This window comes from Thalassophryne amazonica, chromosome 1, assembly GCF_902500255.1.
Source record: "Thalassophryne amazonica chromosome 1, fThaAma1.1, whole genome shotgun sequence".
Lineage (NCBI taxonomy): Eukaryota > Metazoa > Chordata > Actinopteri > Batrachoidiformes > Batrachoididae > Thalassophryne > Thalassophryne amazonica.
The window spans coordinates 51,154,090-51,177,325 of NC_047103.1; the positions used below are offsets into that span (position 1 = coordinate 51,154,090).

Below are 23,236 nucleotides of genomic sequence, written 5' to 3' on the forward strand. Positions count from 1 at the left end.
AAACCTCCAGCAGACCAGACTTAAGGGGTGACCCACTTCTTAAGCCATTCTATCAACTACAGGTTTTGCAAAGTTTTACAAAGCTAAAGAAACAGAAAACAGGAAATCAAACAACATAATAATGTAAAGAAGATGAGAAGTCTACGCAGGTGTCAACACCACAGGCAGGGGTCAACACCACAGGCAGGGATCGTCCAGCATTCCTCATGCCGTCAGTGGGCCTGTCCCTGTGACAGGGTCACCCCAGAACGCAGACTGGAGCATGCAGCACCTGCATCAGGCCTTGTATCTTACAATCAGTCCGGCCCCTTGCGATCTGGATCCATCAATTACACAATTCCATGCAATGTGGTTTCGGACCTCAGACAGAGAGAAAAACACCAGAATTAGTCGGTCAGAAAAAAAAACTACACCTAAGGTATAATTCATCAGCAATAAGTCAAAAGGAAAACAGCGAAATTACTAAGATGATTGCTGGCCACTATCCCTAAGCTTGACTAACAGACCCTGAATTTAGATAAAGTTGATGCCGAGATCTGTTCTGTTGCAAATAAAATGACTTTAAAGGGACAGGAAGCACAGTACCATACTATGCCGGTATGCTAGCCATACGAGAGGGAGAATAAATGCATCTTAAGTGTAGACTTGAAAGTCTCTAGAGAATCTGATTGTTTTATTGATGCAGGGAGATCATTCCACAAAACAGGTGGACAATAAAAGAAAGGTCTGTTGCCTGCAGACCTTTTATTCACCCTAGGGACACAAAGTAGCCCTGCGGCCTGAGAACGCACAGCCCGGGTTGTTACATAGGGTTTGATTAAGTCAGCTAAGTAGGTAGGTGCTAGTCCATGAATAATTTTATAGGTTAATAGCAGAACCTTAAAATCTGACCTCACATAGACAGGAAGCCAGTAAAGAGACGGCAAAATGGGCATAATATGGTCGAATTTCTACTTCCATTTAAGAGTCTGGCAGCAGCATTTTGAACCAATTGAAGAGCCCTAATGCTGGACTGCGGTAAACCAGAAAATAGAGCATTGCAGTAGTCCAATCTAGAACAAAACAAATGCATAGATCAGGGTCTCTGCATCAGCCATAGACAGGATGGAACGAATCTTTGCTATATTTCGCAGGTGGAAGAAAGCAGTCCTCGTAATATCAGCCCAGTCTCATGGTTTTTTCGTGCTCCCGTGACGAAATGAGTCAAATTTTCATGAGGGTTTTTTTTTTAACTCACTATTCCTAACCCTACTCCTACCCCGACCCTAACCTTAACCATAACCTAATTTTACTCTTTCCCCCCACTCTAACCATAACCACCCGACCCTCCGCTTCACTTTTAAATTTGTGCAGCCATCACAGAGAAATTAGAATGAATTTGTGCTGCCGTGACAAAAATGAGACGCTTTCGTCACAATATCACGAACCAACAGATTAATGTATATTTCGTGCTGCTGAATCACAACTTGCCGTGAGACCAGGTTGCGTAATATCTCTAATGTGGAGGTCAAAGGACAACATAGGATCAAAAATTACCCCAAGGTTCCTCACTTTTTCAGTATGATGTATGACACACAAGTCTAGGTTAAGCGTTAGCTGGTCAAATTGATGCCGATGTCTCACTGAACCAAGAACCATCATTTCAGTCTCATTGTTGTGTGGGCCGCTGAAGAGGAGGTACTGCTGGCCCACCACCACCAGAGGGCACCCTGCCTGGAGTGCGGGCTCCAGGCACCAGAGGGCGCTGCCGCCTCACAGGAGCAGCCGGGGTGACAGCTGACACTCATCACCTGTGACAGCTGTCACCACTCATCTGATCTGCATCGGTATATCAGCAAGACGTCATCTCCACCTCTTTGCCGAGATATCGTTCTACCTGAAAGGTAATATCCTCAGCCTGACTGCTTGATAGAAAGCCCTTTTTGTGATTTTTGTGAGTGATAACAGACTTTTTCTCCAACGAGAGGTGGAGGTAGCTTCCCTGCCGTGCAGATTGCTGGGTGCAGACGCACCCACGTTTAATTGTGTTTTTGTTCCTCGCCAGCAGTACCAGGTCCGACACGCGGAGGCAGTGGCCACCTGGGAGTTCGGGACTTGGCGGCTCCAGTATTCCCGGGGTCTAGTGGCGGAGGAAATCGTGTGGTTCCGGTTCTGCTTTGGACAGGCGTCTCCTATCTTCGAGCCTGCCCACACGACACCTTGTAATTTGACCTTTGATCTATTGTGTAATCTGTTGTGTTTGTTGTGCACGTTCGCAACAGTAAAGTGTTGTTATTTGACCTATTCCATTGTCCGTTCATTTGCGCCCCCTGTTGTGGGTCCGTGTACTTACACTTTCCCAACACTCATCTGAGTTCAAAAGTAGGAAAATCATAGACATCCAGCTTTTCACTGATGCAAGGCAATCCTCTAAGCATTTTATCTATATGAGATTACCAGCAGTTATCGGCATGTATAGTATCATCAGCATAACAATGAAAGGTAATCTCAAAATGCAGCAATATGTGCCCAAGTGGTGCTATTTAAAGGGAGAAGAGAAGGAGGCCTAAGACATAAGTAACAAGAGCAAGACAAATCATGTGCTAAGCTGCAGTGTTGCCACAGTTACTTTGAAAAAGTAATCCAATTACTGATTACTGATTACTCCTTGAAAAAGTAACTTAGTTACTTTACTGATTACTCAATTGGAAAAGTAACTAAGTTAGATTACTAGTTACTTTTTTAGTTACTTTCCCCAGCTGCCAACAACAACCCTCTGCCACCTCAACATGACAATGATACCTGTTTTGCCAAATCTCACTTTATAGTCACCCTTTCTTGACTTCAGTGAAAATAAATACTTGTTTTATAAAAAGTAAAATAAAGATGTCTTTCTTGACCTCATATTTAACTGCTGACAGCACTGTAACAGTAAAACTTTCCATTTCTAACCTACATTGTTTATAAATGTAACTATTGAATTCTTTCTAACATTTTTCTAACATTTAAATTCTCTCTAAACATTTTACTTGTCCAAATTATTATTATAAGTAGTATTAGTAGTTGTAGTAAACAAAAAGGGCTTCAAAACTGGACCTTTAATCTAGGGGTGTTGGAGGGGGGCACATCCCTGCCCCACGCCCCCATTCAATCTGGATTCGCCCCTGCTTTGGCGTCTGAGCACAAAGAATGGATAACATATTTATGCAGAAAACATGACCAGATTTACAGGTAAGAAAGTTATATTGTGTTTTCACATCATGTGGTCCTCAGAAAGAGAGTTTAGGTGCATTTGAGTGGAAAATACTGTTAGTTGTTGACGCATCGCGGAGGATCAGCTGTTTTTAGCTGTTTTAGATGGAGCGGCTCAGCTCAGAATTCTAAATAAAGGAGAAAAAAGCATAAAAATGCCTTTGTAAAGCTCAGTGCAGGTGTGCTGTTGTCACTGCCCTTTAAGAGGTGAGGACGAGTCGTAGCTGCTGTAGAAAACTGCAGATGAAAAGCTCACAGCTCGCTTAAAGTGGGCAGTTCAGTTGAACCCGACCCCCTGCCCACGGACCAAGTTTAATGCTGCTATCGACCCACAATGCAAAAATAATAGTAACGCACAGTGACATGGAGAAGTAACTTTAATCTGATTACTAATTTGGAAAGATTAACGCGTTAGATTACTCGTTACTAAAAAAAGTGGTCAGATTAGAGTAATGCGTTACTAAGTAACGCGTTACCGGCATCAGTGCTAAGCTGGTGTATGGTTTTATAGTAGAGGCGATAATGAAGTCTGGAGATTGTTTCTACAGAGAGACTGGTACATTAAAGACAGTATATGATCTATTTGTGTAGTGAAAGACTGATGCTTTACAACTGGTGTGTGGTGTATTGACCCTAATTTTCACATTTTCAAAAGGATACTTTCTCAAGCCTCCCCCAATACAACACCAAGAAATGGTTTCAATCAGTTGAAGTGTTCTTTACTTATTGCACAGAAGTGAAAATCAAGTTGGTGTCCATGGGGGACATATTTGATGATGGATAACTACCATTTTTCAAAGAAACCTCCTTCTAGCCTCCCCCTATTCACCATGAAGAAATAATTTCAATCAGATAAGATGTTCTTTAGTTATTGTGCAGACATGAAAATCAATATGGCGTCCGTAGTAGCCTTATTAGATGATGGATGGCCACCATTTTTGAAAGAAACCTTCTTCTGACCTCCTCCAATTCACCACCAAGAAATGGTTTCAATCAGATGAGGTGTTCTTTAGTTATTGCATGGAAATGAAAGTCAAGATAGCGTTCATAGCGGCCATACTGAAAAACAGACAACTGTCATTTTTGAAAGGAACCTTCATCTAGCCTCCTCAATACAACACCAAGAAATGATGCAGAAACGAAGAGAAGCGGACACACAGAAGGGCAGACAGATGCCCAGACGGGTGAAAACATATCGGCCCCCAAATTCTTCAAGCTCAGGTATAAAATGATTTTGGACAACGTGAAAACCTGACTTTACATTTGTCACAAGAGAATATCATTTGGGGAAAAAAAACTTGAAGCCATATTTTTCAGATTCATGTTGAAAGTATTTCTTTCTATTGTCTGAATTTTCTGTATTATACAATGTGACTCTGCTGGCATCTGCTGTAAATATGACTCAAATAAAACATGAAAGGTTTTTTGCATGTACTCTACTTTGTTCTGATTATACCTTCAGCTCAGATTTAGACTTCAAGCATGCGATAGGTTTTGTTTCTTGACTGTATAACAAATGAGTAATAAAGGATTATTAACTGAGCGTGAGGTCTGTACGGTAAAATATCAGACTGAGGTGTAAGTATGGGCCGAGCATACGCGAGGGCCGTACGAAAAACACAGAGATCTGATAATCCCATACAGACCGAGCAAGTGAGGTTAATAATTCATTTATTATATGGCTATTATATAAACACAAGACGTTACAGTATCGCCTGAATATGAAAACTGCTGACAGTTTTGGGCTCGTAGACAGACTTGCTCGCTTCACTTCTATGAATTTGCTAACAGATGGTTGTTTGTTGGTAAGCTTTCAATCTGTGTGTTTTTTTCTGTTGCTGTTTAGATATTTATGGAGTATGTTCATGTCCGACTTGGTTTGTTGAATTGCATTTTTAGCTTTCTGATTTGTAATGAATGGGATACGCCTTTCGGACCGATTGTCATGGAAATGAGCCAATCACAGAGCGTGTAGTTTTGCAGCCATATAATAGTAAATGCTATTCTTGAATCTATATTATAATAACCAAGTGGCCTCTGTGTGTGTATGCGAGCGTGTGTGAGTATGGCTTTGATCATGGAGAAAGTGGGAAGAGCTGACATTTGCCATTTGGTATGCTTATGTATTTTGGGTCAAGGATGAATGCTGCGAAAACAGAAAGTTGATAGGCCTAATATTTTGAAGAAAGCAATATTAGCTAACAACATTGAATAATGGACATTGTGCTGCAGTGCACCATGGGAGTTTGTGGTTGTGGGATTGTAAATGTTGTTGTGGTTCATGTTAGTTTAACAGTGTTGTTAGTGTTATTGATTTGTTGTGTTTTTGTAGTTCAATTGGTTTAGTCAGTTTAGTTAAGTGTCATGTTGCCGTTACCATGAGTGAGAAGTGTAGTGCGTTTGATGTCTTCCGCCATGTCTCAGTTTGTGGGTTTGTAAAAATAAAAGCACCTGCTTGTGCTGAATGCAGAAAAGACAAAAAGCTCTGTGCTCTTGTGCATGTCTAAAAATAGAAAAACGGTTACGTCAGAATGCGGAAAAGACAAAAACCTCTCAGTGGGTGTGCGTACGTATAACTTTCAATCACGGACAAACTGACGACAGCTGACATTTGTTGTTTGGCATGCTTATATATTTTGGGTCAAGGGAGAACGCTGCCAAAACAGAACATTGATAGGACTAATATTTTTGGAGAAACTACGGATATTAGCTAATGCTGCTAATTACATTCTGGACTAACATGCCAGGATAGGTTTTATATTAAATAGGTTTTATATTAAAAGTGTGAGTGCGTGCGTGCATGATTTTATTTAGTAAGTTGAATGTAAGTACATAATATAATTGTAAATACCTTAAAAAATGCAGGCATTCTGGTGATGGCATTTCACAACACTTTATTGAGAATTTAATTAGTCTGGTGGTGGTATTTTTCATTATTATGCGGTACTGATCTGGTGATGGTGTTTTTTTAATAATTTTTTTTTTGCTCCCAGTTTTCTATACGAATACAAACGTTTTACAGGCACTGCACTAATGATAATAGTTACAATAATGATAATAATAATACTGCGTATATGATAACAAGAACCTACACAATTTATAAATACATTAAGACAGTAAATTAACCTAAAAATGTATGTAATTAACAGGGGAAAAAAGGGTTGACTTCTTCTTCTAAAAATTGGTGAGGTCTAAGGCTGTAAAACATTCTGGACTCACACGCCATTCCAACTCATTATAGAAACTTTGCATAATTTATTACCGCCCTTAAAAACTGTCAGCTACCTATTTTATAAACATTATCCAATCTAGAGCCTGTGGATCCACACAGGCAACACGCTTGTATTTACATAACTATCTATGCAGATGAACAGATATTTACTTTTTGATGAAAACCCCAGCACTTCATTCAGTTAAAACTTAAAATTGCAGACCACCTCTTTGACAAACCACTGGCAGAAAGCAGGTCCAATCCATTCTCTGGCGTGGACACCACAATCTACCCACATCGCTTTCTTCTGCGGACGACTCCTCGTTCCTAGCTGACAGAAGATAAGCAATGTCAATTTCAGCGGACAGCATGGCTATGCATGACATGTTTCTATGTGTACTGTGTAAATCACCAACCTGAAGCACATAAAGTGATCTTCCCTCATATGATTTTCCAATAGAGAACATGTCAATCAGGTCATGATGGGTCCTGTTCATCTCAAACATCCAGCTCTGGATCTTAGAAACACAACACAGTATAAAGGAGTCTTATTTGAGGATGCATTTATAAAATGTTCAAGAATAATTATTTTAAACAAGCATTGATGTTCTTCGGAAATTAAAGAATTCTTGTGTATTTAACACAAATTCAATGCATTTGTTAATCTTTCAAAGTAAGATTGTGGTCACATTTAACAAACATACATACATTTGACCCTGTCTTCCAACCAACACAAAGCAGTGCAGAGTGTTTGCACAACAACACAGGGGCACTTGCACTAATCTGTGCACCTCATGGGGTCTTAAAATGAGGTAGACTCAACACAGTGTTGGCATATTCCTATCATATTTATATTGTGCAGCAATGAAACTTAATTGAAACCAAAAATTAACAATATAACAAAAAGTAATAGAAAACTTTAAAATATAAAAATCTTGTATTTTGAGACTGATTTTCTTCCTTTGAGTGTTGGCTACAGTGTTCAAGCGTAAAGGGCATTTGGGGTTGTCTGTGCCTGGTATATGGAGGGCATCAGGTGGTGGGAGGACACAGAGGAGGTGTCATACGAGTAGGAATGAGGTGCTTAAATGATTCACCCCAGGGAGCTGTAGTGGATGATTGCTGATCCCATTCAAGGACATTGACACATCTTGCCTTGTTGAATGGAACATTCCATCTTTCAACTTATGAAAATATTCTTTCCATTGCACAAATGGAAAACCTTCATTATTTATTTTACAGTATATGACACCTAAACAGATTCTTGTCATTTGATATTTTACCTCAAATTAGGTGAAACATTACTTAGGATAGGAGTGAAGGAGTTGTTCACTGGAGCAAAATTTATGGGCCCAAAATGAATGGTAAAAGGAACCAAACTGCATGAAAAATGATATAAATCACATAATGGATTTTTTTTTTTTTTTATGCAATGGGACAAATAATACCACATGACATACAATACACCAATGAAATGACAAGAATTTATTTAGGTGTTATACAAAAATGAATGCTAGGTGATACTCAGATTATTTCATGTTATTCTCAAAACACACCCATGAACAAGAAACTAAATACAACCCCATTTGTACCCCACTTTGTCCTCATATTACACGCTGTGTTAGTAGCAGAGATGGACATGCCCCAAATGCACTTGCGCTGTGTTTTAGACTGCGCGACAATTCATCAAGCTAGGGCTTTTATGTTTCTATGATGTCATACATGCTCATGCCTGAGTGTTCATATTATGCAGCAAAATAATGTGTCAACTGTGTGTGCTGCCGTGAAAACAAGGATCAAAACACAGAATAAAATAAAATAAAACACAGAGTAAAATGAAGATTCCACCCAATGCTACTATTGCAGAGGCCCTGACAGGTTCACATACCACTACCATGAAAAGCAACACTCGTAGGGAAGTGTCTGAAGTACATGTCTCTGTCTGAGACAATACAGGACTGTGGATTGTGGTACAGGGTTGTTGGGGAATGTCACAGAATGAGAGACAGGAGGGTAGATGGTGTTCTTCTCATCTACCTCTTCCAGAGAGTGGTAAACCTCGTAGTCATACTGTGACTCTGACCTCCGCTTTCGAGAGGAGTGATATCCAGTCTGCTTTTCAATTTGCTTCTGGAGATTGGAGATGAACACCCTGGGGGGGTAGCACAGAAAAGCAATAGACAGATAACAAGTCAGTGACATATGACACTGTAATGCATTGTAAGCTAGTGTGCATTTCATAGATCACATGGGTCTAATACTTAGATTTTTAATGTTTCTTCATTTGTACATGGTGTATAGATACACACCATGAATAGAGTGTCCACAGTACAGTCAATTTAGATGATGAATATGGTGTGGCCCCTATATAGACAATAATACAAACAGAAAAATTAAGTGAAGTGCATTATTCCTTGTTTTACAAGAAGAAGAAGTATGTCTGTTGCCAGCCCAGTCTCACTTTTTTGTAATACTGTCACAAAATGCAGGTTGAGCTGAAAACACAACCAGGAGTTATCCTGGTGCTGTCTGTGATATCTTAAAAATGAGATTTTACCTTCATTATTACCATCACTGTGTCTACAAAAACTTGAATGCATCCTAAACCACATCACATGCTGACCTGTAAGCCAAGAACCCAGTCACATTAATTAAATTTAAACAAGCTTTTCTTTCCCTTTGAGTAAAACAAGATCTTTGACACTTCACCAAAACCACTAACGACCTGCAGTATAAAGAGCCTATGGATAATCTTTGGTTAATCAGCACAACATATAGAAAAAATTAAATCATCGCCCTCAGATCTGCAGTTCCTCCCTCGGGACAGAGATGACAATGGGATTCCTTCTCGCTGGAGCTGCAGCTGCTTTGATAAACTTCAACATATCAGCGTTAATTTCGAAGATGGATGGAGCACAGAGATGAAAGGGCTGAAGTCTGGAGCAGATTTGAAGAGGGGCTTCTGAAGCAGTGTGTGTGTGTGTGTGTGTGTGTGTGTGTGTGTGTGTGTGTGTGTGTGTGTGTGTGTGTGTGTGTGTGTGTGTGTTGTGTCCCAGATTTGAGGAAGTGTCAGATTTTATATGCAAGCTACTGCCGACTGCAGTAACTCATATATTCAGGCCGGGGAAAGCAAGTAAATTGCAGCAATTTTTTTGTTTTGAGCAACATTCTGCATTTTGAAAGAGAGGTGTGTGTGCGTGAATGTGCATAAGAAAGAACATGTGCACAACAGTGCATTGTTGGGGAACTTTTTAGTCTTACCGATAGTCAATATGCTCCTTATTTAAGCGTGTACGTAGGCCTTGCGTGTCATTGCGCTTCACGTGCACATCCACAGTGGCATTATGACAGATCAGAGAGACGCTGTTGGGCTGCCAGAAATCCACCTAAAGGGACACGGCAAATATAATCACATTAAATGTTACGGGAAGACACAAAATCTAACTCAATAAAGTACCATCGCACCAGAGTATTTGTTGAATCCATCCAAAAATGTGTCACGAGTAGAAAAAAAATCATACGAGGTCTGTCAATAAAGTATAGGTCCTTTTTATTTTTTTCAAAAACTATATGGATTTCATTCATATGTTTTTACGTCAGACATGCTTGAACCCTCGTGCGCATGCGTGAGTTTTTCCACGCCTGTCGGTGACGTCATTCGCCTGTGAGCACTCCTTGTGGGAGGAGTCGTCCAGCCCCTCGTCGGAATTCCTTTGTCTGAGAAGTTGCTGAGAGACTGGCGCTTTGTTTGATCAAAATTTTTTCTAAACCTGTGAGACACATCAAAGTGGACACGGTTCGAAAAATTAAGCTGGTTTTCGGTGAAAATTTTAACGGCTGATGAGAGATTTTGAGGTGATACTGTCGCTTTAAGGACTTCCCACGGTGCGAGACGTCGCGCAGCGCTCTCAGGCGCCGTCGTCAGCCTGTTTCAAGCTGAAAACCTCCACATTTCAGGCTCTATTGATCCAGGACGTCGTGAGAGAACAGAGAAGTTTCAGAAGAAGTCGGTTTCACCATTTTATCCAGATATTCCACTGTTAAAGGCGATTTTTTTAATGAAAGATGTGCGGACGGGTCCGCGCGTCGGGACGCAGCCGGCGCGGTGCGGTGGCACAGGAAAAACACCTCCGTGTTGATGACCATTTGTAAAATCCAGGCGGCTTTTGATGGCTTTCAGTGGAGTGAGTATATGAGAAATTGTTTAACAGCTGGACATGTTCCAACTTGTCCTTAAGGCTTCCAACGGAGGTGTTTTTCCTGTGGCGGACCGTCGCGGCGGCTGCGAGCCGACGCTGCAATTCGCCCGCACGTCTTTCATTAAAAAAATCTCCTTTAATGGAATATCCGGATAAAATGCTGAAAACCGACTTCTTCTGAAACTTCTCTGTTCTCTCACGACGTCCTGGATCAATAGAGCCTGAAATGTGGAGGTTTTCAGCTTGAAACAGGCTGACGATGGTGCCTGGGAGCGCTGCACCACGTCTCGCTCCGTGGGAAGTCCTTAAAGCGACAGTATCACCTCAGAATCTCTCAGCAGCCGTTACAATTTTCACCGAAAACCAGCTTAATTTTTTGAACCGTGTCCACTTCGATGTGTCTCACAGGTTTAGAAAAAATTTTGATCAAACAAAGCGCCGGTCTCTCAGCAACTTCTCAGACAAAGGAATTCCGACGAGGGGCTGGACGACTCCTCCCATAAGGAGTGCTCACAGGCGAATGACGTCACCGACAGGCGTGGAAAAACTCACGCATGCGCATGAGGGTTCAAGCATGTCTGACGTAAAAACATATGAATGAAATCCATATAGTTTTTGAAAAAAATAAAAAGGACCTATACTTTATGGACAGCCCTCGTATGTGCTGTTGATGTAGAAAACCACTCTGTTGTGTTGGGAAAGTGTAGGAACACGGACCCACAACAGGGGGCGCAAATGAACGGACAATGGAGGAAGTCAAATAACACTTTTACTGTTGTGAAATAAGCACAACAAACACAACCGATTTCAATAACAGACAATAAAGCGGAATCACAAAGGTGTCATGTGGGCAGGCTCGAAAATAGGAGACGTCTGTCCAAAGCAGAACCGGAACCACACGATTTCCTCCGCCACCGAACCCCAGGAATACTGGAGCCGCCAAGTCCCGAACTCCCAGGTGGCCACTGCCTCCGCTTGCTGGCGAGGAACAGAAACAGTCAGATGTAGGTGCGCCTGCACCCAGCAACACGTATGGTGGAAAAACCACCTCCACCTCTCGTCAGGAAAACACTGTAGTTCAGGAATGTGAGTACTTATCCAAAATACAGTCTCCTGCTGTTCTTTTCTCTTTCTGTATGAAGGCAAAAAAGTATTTTATGGTCAAAAGATAATCTGTTTGGCTGGATACGTTACCTCCTTGGTAGAGCGATATCTCGGCAGAGAAGTGGAGATGACGTCTTGCAGATATACCGCTGCGGATCAGATGATTGGTAACAGCTGTCGTAGGTGACAGCTGTCACCCCGGCTGCTCCTGTGAGATGGCAGCGCCCTCTGGTGCCTGGAGCCCGCACTCCAGGCAGGGTGCCCTCTGGTGGTGGTGGGCCAGCAGTACCTCCTCTTCAGCGGCCCACACAACAGGACCCCCCCCTCAACGGGCGCCTCCTGGCGCCCGACCAGGCTTGTCCGGGTGGCGGCGGTAGAAATCGGCCAGGAGGGCCGGGTCCAGGATGAAACTCCTCTTCACCCAGGAGCGTTCTTCAGGGCCGTACCCCTCCCAGTCCACCAAATACTGGAAGCCCTGGCCCATTCTTCGGACATCCAAAAGCCGGCTCGCCATCGATGATCCGGGCAGGAGGTGGTGCCGGACCCGGAGTACAGAGGGGTGAGGTGTGATGAGGCTTAATCCGGGACACATGGAAAACGGGATGGATCTGCAGTGAGGCCGGAAGCTGAAGCCTCACTGCGGCTGGACTGATGACCTTGAGGATCTTAAACGGACCGATATACCGTTCCTGCAATTTAGGGGAGACCACTTGGAGGGGAATGTCCTTAGTTGACAACCACACTTCCTGCCCTGGCCGATACGTAGGGGCCGGGGTCCGCCGACGGTCTGCATGGGCCTTCGTCCTCATCCGGGCCCTCAGCAAAGCAGAACGGGCGGCACGCCACACCCGACGGCCGCCGGGTGCGCGGCCGTCACGCAACGCAGGGCCTGTTCCACCTCCTGATTGGCCCGTTCTGCTTGCCCGTTGGTCTGGGGATGATACCCGGATGAGAGACTCACCGTGGCCCCCAGTTCCCGGCAGAAGCTCCTCCAGACTTGCGAGGAGAACTGGGGACCGCGATCGGAGACAATGTCTGTGGGAATCCCATGCAGCCGGACGACGTGGTGGACCAGGAGGTCCGCTGTCTCCTGGGCCGACGGGAGCTTCGGGAGGGCCACGAAGTGGGCCGCCTTGGAGAATCGGTCCACTATCGTGAGGATGGTGGTGTTGCCCTGGGACGGCGGGAGGCCCGTGACAAAATCCAGGCCGATGTGGGACCAGGGGCGATGAGGCACGGGCAGCGGCTGGAGCAGTCCCGAAGCCCTGCGATGATCAGCCTTGCCCCTGGCGCAGGTGGTGCAGGCCTGGATATAATCCCGGAAATCGGCCTCTAGGGACGCCCACCAGAAGCGCTGCCGGACAACTGCCACGGTTCTTCGCACCCCTGGATGACAGGAGAGCTTGGAGCCGTGACAGAAGTCCAGGACTGCAGCCCTAGCCTCTGGTGGGACGTAGAGTCTGTTCTTCGGCCCAGTTCCGGGGTCCGGGCTTCATGCCAGGGCCTCCCGGACGGTTCTCTCTACGTCCCAGGTGAGGGTGGCCACGATAGTGGACTCCGGGATGATGGGTTCAGGTGGATCCGACAACTCCGCTTTGACTTCATCTTCATGTACCCGGGACAAGGCATCCGATCTCTGGTTTTTGGTCCCGGGACAGTAGGTGATCCGGAAGTCAAAATGGCCGAAGAACAGTGACCAGCGGGCTTGCCTGGGGTTCAGCCGCTTGGCGGTCCTGATATACTCCAGGTTCCGGTGGTCAGTGAAAACTGTGAATGGCACGGACGTTCCCTCCAACAGATGTCTCCACTCTTCAAGAGCCTCTTTCACCGCAAGGAGTTCTCGATTGCCGATGTCATAGTTCCGTTCGGCCGGGGTCAACCTGCGGGAAAAATAGGCACACGGGTGAAGGACCTTATCGGTCTTCCCGCTCTGGGAAAGCACAGCTCCTGTCCCTGAGTCCGAGGCGTCCACTTCAACCACTAACTGGCGACTAGGATCGGGCTGCACCAGAACGGGTGCAGACAAGAAGTGCCGTTTCAACTCCTTGAACGCGGCATCGCAACGATCCGACCAGGTGAAGGGGACTTTTGGTGAGGTCAGGGCTGTCAGGGGGCTAACTACCTGACTGTAGCCCTTAATGAACCTCCTGTAGAAATTAGCAAAGCCGAGGAACTGTTGCAGCTTCCTACGGCTGGTGGGTTGGGGCCAGTCTCTCACCGCCGCGACCTTGGCCGGATCAGAAGCGACGGAGTTAGGGGAGATGATAAACCCCAGGAAGGACAAAGAAGTGCGGTGGAACTCGCACTTCTCGCCCTTCACAAACAGCCGGTTCTCCAACAACCGCTGCAGGACCTGACGTACATGCCGGACATGGGTCTCAGGATCCGGAGAAAAGATGAGTATGTCGTCCAGATATACGAAGACGAATCGGTGCAGGAAATCCCGCAAGACATCATTAACCAATGCTTGGAACGTCGCGGGGGCGTTTGTAAGACCGAACGGCATGACCAGGTACTCAAAGTGACCTAAGGGGGTGTTAAATGCTGTCTTCCACTCGTCTCCCTTCCGGATCCGAACCAGGTGATACGCATTCCTAAGATCTAGCTTAGTGAACATTTGGGCTCCATGCAGGGGCGTGAACACTGAATCCCACAAGGGCAATGGGTATCGGTTACGAACCGTGATTTCGTTCAGCCCCCTGTAATCAATGCATGGACGTAGTCCGCCATCCTTTTTTCCCACAAAAAAGAAACCTGCACCCATCGGGGAAGTGGAATTCCGGATCAACCCGGCAGCTAAAGAGTCCCGGATGTAGGTCTCCATTGATTCGCGCTCAGGTCGTGAGAGGTTGTACAGCCTGCTGGACGGAAACTCAACGCCTGGAACCAAATCAATGGCACAATCGTACGGGCGGTGCGGGGGAAGGGTGAGCGCCAGATCCTTGCTGAACACGTCCACAAGGTCATGGTACTCCACCGGCACTGTCCCGAGATTGGGCGGGACTCTGACCTCCTCCTTAGCCTGGGAACCGGGAGGAACCGAGGAACCTAAGCATACCCAATGGCAGGTCTCGCTCCACTGAACCACTACCCCGGACGGCCAATCGATCCGGGGATTGTGTTTTAACATCCAGGGGAACCCGAGAATCACGCGGGAGGTGGCAGGAGTCACAAAAAACTCGATATCCTCCCGGTGGTTCCCTGACACCACCAGAGTTACTGGAGGTGTCTTATGTGTGATTAAAGGGAGTAGGGAGCCATCTAGTGCCCGTACTTGCACAGGTGAAGTAAGTGCCACCAGAGGGAGCCCTGCCTCCCTGGCCCATTTGCTGTCTAGCAAATTCCCCTCAGAGCCCGTGTCCACCAGTGCTGGGGCCTGAAGGGTTAAATCCTCATAAAGGATTGTAACTGGGAGTCGTGTGGCAATATGGGTGTGTTCCACGTGAATGTCTCAGCCCACCCCTAGCCCAGTTTCTAGGGGCGGGCGTTGGTGTTTAACCGCTCGGGGCAGTCCATCACCTGATGCTCTATCGAGCCACAAACAAAGCACGCTCCGCGGACCAGCCTCCTCTGTCTATCCGGGGGTCTAAATGTGGCCATGCTCGTGTCCATAGCTTCATCAGCAGGGGGAGCTGTTACCACATGGAGCGTAGGGGCCGTGGAGCGTGGGGAGGGCGGAGCTCGGTCGGAGCTGGAAGGGAGAGGGACGGCGCGTGCCCGGCCACGCCCTTCGTCTCATTCCCGACGGCGTTCTTCTAACCGATTGTCTAATCGTATAAGAAGATCAATAAGCCCATCTAAATCCCGCGGTTCGTCCTTAGCCACCAGGTGCTCCTTTAGGACCAACGACAGTCCGTTTACGAAGGCGGCGCGGAGGGCAGTGCTATTCCAGCCGGACCTCGCAGCCGCGATGCGGAAGTCGACTGCATAAGCAGCTGCGCTCCGGCGCCCCTGTCTCATTGACAGCAGCACGGCTGAAGCGGTCTCTCCTCTATTTGGGTGATCGAACACTGTTCTGAACTCCCTCACAAACCCATCATATGTCTGAAGAAGCCGTGAATTCTGCTCCCAGAGCGCTGTAGCCCAAGCGCGTGCCTCACCGCGAAGCAGATTTATCACATAAGCTATCTTGCTGGCATCAGTCGCGTACATGACAGGACGTTGTGCGAAGACGAGCGAACACTGCATAAGGAAGTCCGCGCACGTCTCCACACAACCTCCGTACGGCTCTGGAGGGCTTATGTATGCTTCCGGGGAAGGTGGGAGGGGTCGTTGAACGACCTGTGGAACGTCACTGTTACGCACAGGGTCGACAGGAGGGAGAGCCGCAGCAGCGCCCTGAGGGCGCGCTTCCACCTGCGCGGCGAGAGCCTCCACCCTGCGGTTAAGGAGGACGTTCTGCTCAGTCATTAGATCCAACCGAGCCGTGAAAGCGGTGAGGATTCGCTGCAACTCACCGATCATTCCTCCTGCGGACGCCTGTGCGCCCTGTTCTTCCATTGGCCGTTCAACAGCCGGTTGACGGCCCTCGGGATCCATGACGTTGGCCGAGATATCCTGTTGGGAAAGTGTAGGAACACGGACCCACAACAGGGGGCGCAAATGAACGGACAATGGAGGAAGTCAAATAACACTTTTACTGTTGTGAAATAAGCACAACAAACACAACCGATTTCAATAACAGACAATAAAGCGGAATCACAAAGGTGTCATGTGGGCAGGCTCGAAGATAGGAGACGTCTGTCCAAAGCAGAACCGGAACCATACGATTTCCTCCGCCACCGAACCCCGGGAATACTGGAGCCGCCAAGTCCCGAACTCCCAGGTGGCCACTGCCTCCGCTTGACGGATCCGGTACTGCTGGCGAGGAACAGAAACAGTCAGATGTAGGTGCGCCTGCACCCAGCAACACGTATGGTGGAAAAACCACCTCCACCTCTCGTCAGGAAAACACTGTAGTTCAGGAATGTGAGTACTTATCCAAAATACAGTCTCCTGCTGTTCTTTTCTCTTTCTGTATGAAGGCAAAAAAGTATTTTATGGTCAAAAGATAATCTGTTTGGCTGGATACGTTACCTCCTTGGTAGAGCGATATCTCGGCAGAGAAGTGGAGATGACGTCTTGCAGATATACCGCTGCGGATCAGATGATTGGTAACAGCTGTCGTAGGTGACAGCTGTCACCCCGGCTGCTCCTGTGAGATGGCAGCGCCCTCTGGTGCCTGGAGCCCGCACTCCAGGCAGGGTGCCCTCTGGTGGTGGTGGGCCAGCAGTACCTCCTCTTCAGCGGCCCACACAACATGTTGCTTATAATTAGTTCATTGTGGCCATGTCATTCTTTACATGTGATGATTATGCACAACTGATGTTCCTGAAATAAAAACTACATAGATTTTGTTTGTTACAATTGATCGCAACATACATACGTACTGAAATTAGGTTTTTTGTCAGTTACTCTTAAAAAACACCAGACAGGCTTATTGTTACTATAGAAGTTGAATATAAACAGTGTCAAGCAATATTTGGAGCCAGATTTCATGTCCCTAAGTGCAGCAGTTCTCATGATATGACATTTTCGTCTATATTTTTGGCGATTTTTGAACCCGATATCTTCACTGGCTCCGTCCATGTGGATTTTTTGGAACCAAATGACCCAAAATTTATCCTGCTATGGTTTATTCCGTGTATATTTCCGTATTCCATGCAAACACTTATAGATTTCCAATTTTTCTGAAATAACACCTCTCCCTACTAGAGGAGGTTTGCCATGGGATCCACATGTTGATCTGTTTTTCCTGACACAACCCCAGCTGTATAAGTTGAATGTGACTCAGGCAGCCTTGAACAAGAGAAGCACAGTGATTGTTTGTGCCACTGTGCTGTCGTACAATAGGAACTACTCTGAAATACAATGACTTCTATATCATATTGCCATATTAACATTTTTTTTTTTTTTTTTTGAGTATTCGTCCAAAGATTTCAACAAACGTGACAGAATGGTGCTGGAAGCAGTTAGTGTGCTTTCTTCCCAAACAGAATGTCCCTGGTTTGAGGGTGCCCATACCTCATTCTCATTTTATAATTTTTTTTAAAAATCACAGTGGTTTTATGCTGTAAAAATGTAGAGTATTTTCTCTAAAGATATTTACATATTTTACTGTATTCTTTACAGAATTATTCTGGCAACCACTGCTGCTGTTTTTTCCTCATAAAAATACAACCCAGTCTCATGGATGGTTGTGATTCAGCAGCACAAAACATACATTAATCTATTGGTTCGTCATCTTGTCACGAAAAGTGCAAAATTTTCGTCATGGCAACAGAAATTAATTCTAATCACTACACTATAAAACTAATAATTTGAGAACACAAATGGAACTAATTTAACATTCCACTGCAATCATCCTTTTGATATCTATGCATTGTCTTTGAAGAGGTGTGTTGAAAACAAGATTTCTCTCGTAATGCAATTGTTAAATGTGAGTAGAGCACTTAGAAGTTTCACTGTTTATAAAATTTTAATGTAGGCCCTGTGCCCCATTGGTACTGATGCTTATCCCTCGATTTTGTTGCATGGACGAAGAGTATATGACTCCCCTTGGACAGAACACCACACGGGTTTCCGTTTACAGCTGGGTGCACTGGGAAAATGCAGATGAATTTACTTGAATTTGTGGGTTACTGGCCGATAGGTCGCTAACCCTATGTCATGGTGCGGCGTCCATCGTAGTTGTCAGTATCATTGTCATCCGTTTATTGCGATATCTCAAAAACTGTCTGATCATATTTGTAGATTCGTTCATTTGGAAATGGCGAACATGTTTATGCCAACAACAGCCATTTTAAGCAATTAAAGGCATTTTTCTCAAATACTGTCTAATAAATTTTTTTCTACTTTGTCAAGAGCATAATATGGGTTGTTGACATATTTCATGTCAAAAAACTATAATCACAGATTAGTACGTTTGGAAATGGTGGCCATTTTTTATGCTGACACCGCCAATTTGGGTATTTGGACCCAATTTTCTCAAAAACTGTCCAATAACTTTTCTTTTAATTTAAGAATAGCACAATATTGGTTACTGACATTGTTCCCATCCCAAACTTATTTGTATAGATTCGTTCCTTTGGAAATGGTGGCCATTATTATGCTGAAAATGGCCATTTTGCCTTGGGTTTTAATTGAGCTGGCAACCCACAGGGCCCTTGGTACTCTAGTTTTACATATGTTATTTGTTTATATTTAGAGCTTTACTTCATGTTTATGTTGTGTTATGATGTTATGCAACTACGCTAAAAACACACCAGGTACATCCAACATGCCACATGCACACATTACATTAATTATCCTCATCAAAGGAATTCCATGAATTATTTCTTTTCTAGTTTACAAATCAAAATTTTACAAGTGATTTATAGTGCACAGATATAACAACGTCTGACAATGAGATGATTTATAGGCATCGTCTTTCACCAGACCAGAACAGCACCACATTTAACACTCATGCACCTGAAGCTCGGGGCGCTCGGAGTAGAGTCGCGGCTCCTTCACGTTGAAAGGAGCCAGCTGAGGTGGTTCGGGCATCTGGTAAGGATGCCTCCTGGGCACCTCCCAAGGGAGGTGTTCCAGGCACATCCATCTGGGAGGAGATCCCGGGGAAGACCCAGGACTAGGTGGAGAGATTATATCTCCACACTGGCCTGGGAACGCCTCGGGATCCCCCAGTCAGAGGTAGTCAATGTGGCATGGGAAAGGGAAGTCTGGGGTCCCCTGCTGGAGCTGTTGCCCCCGTGACCCGAACCCAGAAAAGCGGTTGAAGATGAGTGAGTGATGAGTGCACGTGAAGCTTAAACAAACCAAATAATAATAATAAAAAACATAAAAAATACAAATCTTAAATTGTTTATTTTATTTTATTCTGTTTCACACAGGCCTATTGATGTATGTGAAGGGTGCATCATTTGGACAAAATGGCCCATTACTTCAGGCATTGAGGGACCATTAGCTCATACCACCCTTTTGAAATATGAATTAACGCAGTTTTATATAGAATCAATTTCAGTCCCTGATGTGAACGTTCAGTGCCTGTTCTCTGGCCAAGATAGTCACAGCTGTTAGCTATAACAGAAAGAACTACACTGTCAGCAAACCAGATGTCCAACCAGATGCTGTACAGTGACACTCGAGAACTACAAGACAGAGTGAGAAATAGGAACAATCATGGAAGATACAAATCTAAAAGTGACATCTATTTTTTTTTTTTTTTTTCATTTTGCAGAAATGTGAGCGCCCTCAACTGGCTCTCAGCTTGCAGCACTGGAGTTTGTGATGTACAGACTAGCACACATGCTTGTTAATGTGTCGTCTGTTTTAATGGGTTACAGAATGCATGCCAGAATAATTTTACTCTCTTTAGAGCCAGATGAGCTGAAAATCTGCAGCTGGGATGTTTGGTGCCCTCCAGTATAAACCCCTCTCTACTGCTGCACTTTTATGGTGTTCCCATATGGTTAAGCACCCCAAATGTTTCAGTGCTGCACTTTTGTTAGAAAAAAAAAGCCAAAAGCTTACAGCATGCCTATAAGCCACTTAGAGATCCCTGATCAGAAAACACAACTCCTCACAAACAATTATATAAACTTTAGAGTTACAGCTTTGTTCAGTCAGTGTGAATTATATGCTGCCATTTGTTGTTCTTTTTTATAGTATTTTATTTTGTGCAGCACTTTGTTTAATGAAAAGTGAGTGACATCTATGTAAAAATGCTGTTTATGAGGCGACACAAAAGATTATTTGCCGAGTTAATAAATCTTTCATGTCCTTGTTTATGTGATTTTTCAATTGTGTGAACACGGCAGCTAAAAAACTGAATATGTTTCAGGTTATACAGTGAGGAAAATAAGTATTTGAACACCCTGCGATTTTGCATGTTCTCCCACTTAGAAAACTTGGAGGGGTCTGAAATTTTCATCTTAGATGCATGTCCACTGTGAGAGACATAATCTAAAAAAAAAAAATTCCGGAAATCACAATGTATGATTTTTTAATAATTTATTTGTATTTTACTGCTGCAAATAAGTATTTGAACACCTGTGAAAATCAATGTTAATATTTGGTTCAGTAGCTTTTGTTTGCAATTACAGAGGTCAAACGTTTCCTGTAGTTTTTCACCAGGTTTGCACACACTGCAGCAGGGATTTTGGTCCACTCCTCCATACAGATCTTCTCAAAATCTTTCAGGTTTGGAGTTTCAGCTCCCTCCAAAGATTTTCTATTGAGTTCAGGTCTGGAAACTGGCCAGGCCACTCCAGGACCTTGAAATGCTTCTTACGGAGCCCCTCCTTAGTTGCCCTGGCTGTGTGTTTGGGGTCATTGTCATGCTGGAAGACCCAGCCATGACCCATCTTCAATGCTCTTACTGAGGGAAGGAGGTTGTTTGTCAAAATCTCGCAATACATGACCCCATCCATCCTCCCTTCAATACGGTGCAGTCGTCCTGTCCCCTTTGCAGAAGAGCACCTCCAGAGTATGATGTTTCCACCCCCATGCTTCACGGTTGGGATGGTTTTCTTGGGGTTGTTCTCATCCTCTAAACATGGTAAGTGGAGTTGATTCCAAAAAGCTCTATTCTGGTCTCATCTGACCACATGACCTTCTCCCATGCCTCCTCTGGATCATTCAGATGGTCATTGGTGAACTTCAGATTGGCCTGGACATATGCTGGCTTGAGCAGGGGGACCTTGCTGCCCTGCAGGATTTTAAAACATGACAGCATCATGTGTTACTAATGTAATCTTTGTGACTGTGGTCCCAGCTCTCTTCAGGTCATTGACCAGGTCCTCCTGTGTAGTTCTGAGCTTTCTCGGAATCATCCTTACCCCACAAAGTGAGATCTTGCATGTAATCCCAGACTGAGGGAGACTGACAGTCATCTTGTGTTTCTTCCACTTTCTAATAAATAATCATAACAGTTTTGTCTTCTACCAAGCTGCTTGCCTGTTGTCCTGTAGTCCATCCCAGTCTTGTGCAGGTCTACAGTTTTGTCCCTGGTGTCCTTAGACAGCTCTTTGGTCTTGGCTATGGTGGACAGGTTGGAGTGTGATTGATTAAGTGTGTGAACAGGTGTCTTTTATACGGGTAACAAGTTCAAATAGGTGCAATTAATACAGGTAAAGAGTGCAGAATAAGAGGGCTTCTTAAAGAAAAATTAACAGGTCTGTGTGAGCCAGAATTCTTGCTGGTCGGTTTGTGTTCAAATACTTATTTGCAGCAGTAAAATACAAATAAATTATTAAAAAATCATACATTGTGATTTCCGGATTTTTTTTTTTTAGATTATGTCTCTCACAGTGGACATGCATCTAAGATGAAAATTTCAGACCCCTCCAAGATTTCTAAGTGGGAGAACTTGCAAAATCACAGGGTGTTCAAATACTTATTTTCCTCACTGTATATAAGAAAGGAAATGTTTTATTGTTAAATGAGGTGAATTAATCAACATCATGGCAAAATTACAGCTGACATTCATAGTGTTCATTTTTGTACAAATTACAAATAGAGTTTGATGTGACCGACTGAGATGAAAATTCGGATTTATTCTATAAATGCCTAAAGGAATATGGGCCCATGTCTGATTCATTCAAAAGAAAGTCATGTGGATCTCTGGAATATATCAAACAAAAATCCATGTGCTTAGTTATTAAATCAGTGCTTGTGAAAAACAACATTTAAATTTTTTCATTTGCTCTGTGCAGTTTCACAGAGAGAAAAACAAATCAAATTTTAACAAATTGTTTGCACAGTTAATATACATTCATGCAGTGGAATGAATATTTGCATGAATTACATGGCACCTAAATCGATCACAGTGAAGGCAAAGTCCACATGGAATAGATAGCATCATTTTAAAAGGTAAAGGAGTCATTTAATGGAGTGAAATGCACAGAAATAGAAAACTTTTTTTCTGTACAATGGGACAAACAATCAATGCTAAGTGACATACAATCTATCAGTCAAATGAAAAGGATATATTCAAGTGTTTTAAACAGTCAGTGCTTCCTGACAAATATGCTGTTAATCAAGTAAGGTCTGGAAGCATGTGGTAGTGCTGTGCTTTGCAGCATCCACCACACCACGGAACCACCTTGGGTCCTTGATGGCAACCAGCCAGGCAGACAACCGGTCCATCATCACCTACTGAATGTAACTTGCTACCTGTAGAATCCAAATGGGTAGCCCCTTGACCTTTGGCAACAGTGATTGACACAAAGTATCTGAAGGAGAGGTATTGCAGGTCCTTTCTTCCTGCTGCTGTTAAGAATGGACAATCTGCACAGCTCTCAGTAACTTTATATATTATGGATATTTCATGTCAACATACTGTGCAATACCTTTATTCCAGCTGTTTTACTGTGCACTGTACACTGGACCCTACCCACTGCATATACCGTCATCATGGTAATCCCTCTGTGGCAAAGAAGATGGTCTCTTG

At 44.3% G+C, this 23,236-nt stretch overlaps 1 protein-coding gene across 1 annotated transcript in view; it reads right to left on the minus strand.

The window, feature by feature from the left end:
* cpa6 (carboxypeptidase A6) overlaps positions 1-23,236 on the minus strand; it is an 84,673-nt gene that overhangs the window by 20,309 nt on the left and 41,128 nt on the right. Inside the window, exons 3-6 of the mRNA XM_034169809.1 lie at positions 9,704-9,828; positions 8,480-8,594; positions 6,859-6,960; positions 6,669-6,773 (exon numbers count right to left, since the gene is read on the minus strand). Coding sequence (XP_034025700.1) covers positions 6,669-6,773; positions 6,859-6,960; positions 8,480-8,594; positions 9,704-9,828 — 447 coding nt within the window. The remainder of the gene's footprint in view (positions 1-6,668; positions 6,774-6,858; positions 6,961-8,479; positions 8,595-9,703; positions 9,829-23,236) is intronic.